Source organism: Drosophila grimshawi, unplaced genomic scaffold, assembly GCF_018153295.1.
Source record: "Drosophila grimshawi isolate 15287-2541.00 unplaced genomic scaffold, ASM1815329v1 contig_311, whole genome shotgun sequence".
In the NCBI taxonomy this organism is placed as follows: Eukaryota; Metazoa; Arthropoda; class Insecta; order Diptera; family Drosophilidae; genus Drosophila; species Drosophila grimshawi.
In genome coordinates this window covers 25,568,615-25,574,191 of record NW_025063098.1, presented here as the reverse complement: position 1 = coordinate 25,574,191, position 5,577 = coordinate 25,568,615, and the positions used below count along the sequence as shown (strand labels likewise).

Below are 5,577 nucleotides of genomic sequence, written 5' to 3'. Positions count from 1 at the left end.
CGAACTCGCGTGAGAAGACAAGCTCGGTACGAGTACGAACCATAAATTGTGTGCCAAGTCTTGTCTGCGTTGCCGAAAAAAACTATTCATTACTGTTGGACGCGTGAAAAAGCGACTGGTTGTTGGTTAATTCACAATGGGTTAATTGATTGACATATTCTGCATGCAATTAGTGCACATTTTCTCTTGAATCCAGTGTATTTCACTTATTTTTCATTATTATTTCTCAGCATGACGACGAGCTGGCCCTGTACAAAGCGATTTTTAGCGTTGCCGGACATCTCTACTGACGCGAACAAATATGGCGGATAGTACACTGATAGATTTTCAACTGTTATCGATACTATCGATATTCGCCTTTTCCGTTGCGCTAATTTTAACACTTTCAGCGTTGATATTGTTAAGTATCAATTTTAGAAGTGTGGCATTTCGAAAATCGGACTCACATACAGAAAAAAAACACACATTTTACAATCACAGGAAAGAAATAAATATTTAACATAATATATATGATGTTGACAGTAGATTGTTTTACTGCATACAATATAACCTTATTTTATACTAAAAGTCGGTATTTTATATGGTTTGTTATTCCATTTTTTGGGCAATGGATGCTTGTGTCGGGTTGTGGGTATTTGTATTCTTACCGGACCTGGTCACACTATTAAGAAACACCGTTAAATGGTAATAGCGGAGTCATTTTCTGCGTGCAAATTTTAACTTCGTTTAAAAATTGAATTGTAAAATGCGCAATTTATATGTTTTATTGTTATGTTGTGTTGTCACATCTGTGCCATTACAATATGTAGCTGCATATTCAATACGAAAAAATGATTTAAAAACTGTGGAAAAGCATAATGAGGATTCAGGTAAGTTCTTTTCTTGGATTGTGGCAGTTGTATTGAAAATTAATAGCCAAAACTTCAACTCAAACTTTATATTCTGCATGTATGTACATATGTATGTGAATATATGTGTATGTACGTACTTACATACACACAAAAAAATCGCACATGGCAAAAATTCTTATTTTATGCAGTTACATATGTAGAATTACCGGTTTAGTGTTGAATATTTAAATGATATTGAAAATATAAAAAAATATGAAAATGTAATTTTGACATTTTATTAAAATACGAAAACAAAATTGGTAGTATTACAATTATAAAGAGAAGAACATTTAAACGGAGAGAGCGCTTAACTGTGAAAAAAACAGTTAGAACGGATAATGGAATGACTAAGTGTTGATCTCTCCTTAGCGAGAAAGGGATGCAAAGAGCGATCGGTACTGAGGAGAAAGAGAAGAAGTTTGAGAAGAGCTTTTAAATACCCAGTAGAGAAATGATCCCATTACAAATTCAATTCGAAATCTATACTTTGTAGCTTCGAACACATATTTCTTTTCCATAAGAGTTCGTGCATTTGCTAGCTGCAAGAATCGCATAGAAGGTTGACTAAAATTTAAAATAATCATTAAAAATAATTCCCCCAAGATGTGACCAAAAGTGGATTGATGGAAAAGTGCAAACCATGCAAAGTAGGCATCAAATGTGTGCCGCAAATCCAATGTCCCGCCCACGTGCGAATGGGACAGCATGAGAAGCCGCAAGTTTGCGATTTGCCCGCTGGCAAATTTGGATTCTGCTGCGAAACGGGCCAGAATCATACGGCACATGAGAGCAAGGAGCGTCGCTCCGCCTTTCCCGCCATTCTGCCGCCCGATGTGCTCGAGGAGGCGCGCAAGAATTTCGAGCAGCTAATGCATGGCGTTGCACATCTGCAAATTCCCGTGCAACGTGGTCATCCCGACTTCATCCACGGCATTGTTTTCCACTCGACTCCCAAAGAGGACTTGCACAATTTTGCGCTGTCAAACAATGCCTTGGAGCAGGTGATAACAACACAGGTGTTCGGTCAGAAGGAGCAGGTGCCGCTCGATGATTTCATCACGAACAATGTGCAGGTGAAGTTCTCAAAGACACCGCTGGCTCATCATTGCCAGGCACCGCCCATTTGTCGTGGTCGGCAAAATTTGCGGAGTCTGGACGGCACTTGCAATAATCCGTTGGCGCAGCGTTCGCATTGGGGTGCCGCCGGGCAGTCGATGGAGCGTCTGTTGCCACCCGCCTACGAAGATGGCATTTGGACGCCACGTGCCAAGGCCAAGGATGGCAGTCCACTGACGAGTGCCCGTGAAATCTCACGCATTCTCTTCGAGGATGTGCATCGTCCACATCACAAATGCAATCAGCTCATCATGCAATTTGGCCAGCTCTTGGCGCACGACGTCTCCCAGTCGTCGTCGGTGCGTCTCGATGAGAATGGTGGCCTGGTGCAGTGCTGCTCGACGGGAGGCCAAAGTATTTTACCCCGCGACAAACAGCACTTTGCCTGCCTGCCCATTCCGGTGGCCGAGAACGATGAATTCTATGGCGCTTTTGGTGTGCGTTGTCTGAATCTGGTGCGTCTCTCCCTGGTGCCCAGTGCCGACTGCCAGCTGAGCTATGGCAAACAGCGCAGCAAGGTGACCCACTTCCTCGATGCCTCACCCGTCTATGGCTCCAATGAGGAGGCGGCACGCGACTTGCGCACCTTCCACGGCGGCCGATTGCGTATGTTCAACGATTTTGGTCGCGATCTGTTGCCCCTGACGAGTGACAAAAGCGCCTGTGGCAGCGATGAGCCAGGAAAATCTTGTTTCAAGTCGGGTGAGTTTGTCAAGTGAAACTGTTCTGAAATATTTCTGCTTGCAAAGGTTATTTAAATGATGGCAATAAAATGTTTAAGGTGATGGCCGCACAAATCAGATAATCTCGCTGATCACACTGCAAATAGTGTTTGCACGTGAACATAATCGCATTTGCGATGTTTTGGCCAAACTGAATCCGACGGCAACCGATGAGTGGCTTTATCAGGAGGCACGACGCATTGTGATCGCTGAGCTGCAGCACATCACGTACAATGAGTATCTGCCAGCTGTAATTGGACCGAAGCAAGTCAAGCGATTCCGTTTAACGCCCCAACATCAGGGATATTCCACGGACTATAGCGTTGATGTTAATCCAGCGATCACAAATGAGTTCTCTGGCGCTGCTTTTCGCATGGGTCATTCAAGGCAAGTGTTGCACAAATTGTTTTTGTACGCATAATAAAAATGGCTTCAAAATTTAAGAAATACTTTTTGAAAACTTATAATACACTTATCTATCTATATATATCATAGTCAATCATAATTCAATGATTTCCATAAACACATTTCAAAGAACTCTTGAAAATCGTATATTAAACTGTGTTTTAAAATAGATAAATAATCTAAATAATTTTTATCTGTTATCAAATTCATGATCTTAAAAGTAATTATTTCTAATAAAAACTTACTGATTTCTCTGCCTTTTTCAGTGTCGATGGCAAGTTTCGCATACGCGATGAGATCATTAATATACCCGACGTTATGTTTAATCCTTCGAGGATGCGCAAACGTGAATTCTTTGATGATATGCTGCAAACGCTTTTCGCACAGCCAATGCAGCAAATTGATAGCTCGATAACCCAGGGTGTAAGTCTGTCAAAGCAGATCACAAGCTCAAAATGAAATTTGAATTTGTTTTATATTTGTATTTATAGCTGAGCCGATTTCTGTTTCGCGGTGATAGTCCGTTTGGTTTGGACTTGGCTGCCATTAATATACAACGTGGTCGCGATCAGGGACTGCGCTGCTATAACGATTACCTCGAAGTGATGGGTGCACCAAAACTGCGAAATTTTGATCAGTTTCCCAAGGAAGTGAGTTCATTTTGCAGCGTTGATAAAATATATTTAAAAACCACTTGATTTCTCTTAGGTTGGTGAGAAGCTGTCGCGTGTCTATCATTCGACTGATGATATTGATTTGTGGGTTGGCGGCTTGCTGGAGCAAGCGATTGAGGATGGTATCGTTGGCATTACATTTTCGGAGATTATTGCCGATCAGTTTGCACGCTTTAAGCATGGCGATCGCTTCTACTATGAATACGATAAGAAGATTAATCCATCTGCCTTTCAGCCGGCACAATTGCAGGAGCTTCGAAAGGCGAGCATAGCACGTTTAATATGCGATAATGCCGATCATTTGACACTGCACACGGTGCCCACAGCAGGTTTTGTGCGTGCCGATTTTCCTGGGTAAGGAGCTAAAATAATTTTAAACTGTAAATAAATATGCTGAAGGATTCTTTGGCATCATCATTTCAGTAATCAGCTGGTGCATTGCGATGATCCGCGACTTCCCTCAGTCGATCTAAACGCCTGGCGCATGTAATGCATTTATCGGCTCATTTTAATTGGCTTTACTTAATTCTTATTTAACAATGCATTTTCAAAAAGATTTTAAAATATAAATATATATAATAACCAGAATGAAGAAACTGTCTGAAGTATGAATTGGCTAAAAAATTATAAAAACCAAATTTAAAATGATCCGGTTGTTTTAAAATACCCAACGAGTTAGAAACATAATTGTATATATCTGATAAATGCCAACAAATTATATAATTTAAATCTATGAAATTAAGTAGGAGTCATTTTATGGGCAACGCATCAACTAACTGAGAAATGTTTGTTTTTATTTATTTTTCATCAGTAATTGTAACTGGAGGACAGTAAAATCATATTTATATTAATTTATTGATTTATTATATTTATAATTCCTCTAGGAGCAATTATCCTTCAAATATCACTTTTTGTAGTCATTAATATTAAGCACATTGTTGAATTTCAACTGTGAAACTGAATTTTATTGATGGACTGCAATTTATGTGGATGTAACCATGTTGAAGGATAAACTGGTGTCGGTCTTGACGAGCTACGTTTGAGTCTGATGTTCCTGTCCGTAGACATTCTCGTCGGAGTAGGCCATATAGAGGAAGTAGTCCTTTTCGCGATGCTCATGATACAGCAAGCCCATCGTGGCCGATGTTGGTGGAATGATGTTATTCACGAAGAAAAATAGAGCATCGTCCGGTCGCAGTTGAATGCGTTTGCGTATAAGAAAATAGAATTGACCCACTGTCAGATCATTGGGAACCAGAAATTTCTTCTTGTCGAGCACAGCATGTCGGGTATTCGGTGCCCTCTCCACGATGAGTGGCACACGATCCGGATACTTACGGCGTATTTTGTCACCCTCTGCACGCCGCTTCTCAAATGAATGATCCTTCTTAAATTGAAAGTTGATATTCATAATGGCACCGGTTCTGCTCGGTCATCAGTTAATAAAAAGGAAAAATGAGTTGAAATGTTTTTCGTAAATATCGTTGGAGTCTCGAATATAACTTGTGAATGGTATTTTTCGTATACTTATTGACAAAATCGAATCCCTTCCAAACGCTTACTATATTTAGAGACAAATTCGATTCGAGCTACGACGAGCTACCCTAACCGAGCTGCCAACGCAAGCGAAAGCTTTCACCATGCAACACACAGTATTGTGTAAAAGCGCCCCAGTTTTTAACGCAGAAAGCTTTTTCTTCGGCGCTTATTTACTCAACATATATAACAGTTATACGAAGCGGCCAGATTGGAAAGTTCTCTCGGCCAGTG

At 40.6% G+C, this 5,577-nt stretch overlaps 2 protein-coding genes and 1 long non-coding RNA gene across 3 annotated transcripts; 2 read left to right on the top strand and 1 right to left on the bottom strand.

Annotated features, from left to right (window-relative positions):
- The first annotated feature begins 80 nt into the window (after positions 1 to 80).
- On the top strand, positions 81 to 422 carry LOC116805838. The gene is made up of 2 exons (XR_004365420.1): positions 81 to 140; positions 231 to 422. It is a non-coding gene; the product is annotated as an uncharacterized LOC116805838 (long non-coding RNA).
- A 241-nt stretch (positions 423 to 663) lies between these two features.
- Positions 664 to 4,403, top strand: LOC6568439 (chorion peroxidase). Its single transcript, XM_032740491.1, has 7 exons — positions 664 to 869; positions 1,494 to 2,708; positions 2,788 to 3,115; positions 3,400 to 3,556; positions 3,625 to 3,783; positions 3,842 to 4,161; positions 4,231 to 4,403. The coding sequence occupies exons 1-7, from the start codon at positions 746 to 748 to the stop codon at positions 4,295 to 4,297; spliced, it is 2,370 nt and encodes a 789-aa protein (XP_032596382.1). The 5' UTR covers positions 664 to 745; the 3' UTR covers positions 4,298 to 4,403.
- Positions 4,404 to 4,745: 342 nt separating this feature from the next.
- On the bottom strand, positions 4,746 to 5,274 carry LOC6568440 (gamma-aminobutyric acid receptor-associated protein). The gene has a single exon (XM_001994464.3). It carries the CDS (start codon positions 5,216 to 5,218, stop codon positions 4,841 to 4,843), a length of 378 nt encoding a protein of 125 aa, XP_001994500.1. The 5' UTR covers positions 5,219 to 5,274; the 3' UTR covers positions 4,746 to 4,840.
- Positions 5,275 to 5,577: the final 303 nt, after the last annotated feature.

What these genes read in the sequence shown, in the direction of transcription:
- LOC6568439 (XM_032740491.1), top strand. Translation starts at nt 746, where the DNA reads ATGCGCAATTTATATGTTTTATTGTTATGTTGTGTTGTCACATCTGTG. An exon ending in ATAGCTCGATAACCCAGGGT is followed by an intron (nt 3,557 to 3,624) that starts GTAAGTCTGTCA and finishes TTGTATTTATAG; the next exon opens with CTGAGCCGATTTCTGTTTCG. An exon ending in GTGCGTGCCGATTTTCCTGG is followed by an intron (nt 4,162 to 4,230) that starts GTAAGGAGCTAA and finishes TCATCATTTCAG; the next exon opens with TAATCAGCTGGTGCATTGCG.
- LOC6568440 (XM_001994464.3), bottom strand. Translation starts at nt 5,218, where the DNA reads ATGAATATCAACTTTCAATTTAAGAAGGATCATTCATTTGAGAAGCGG.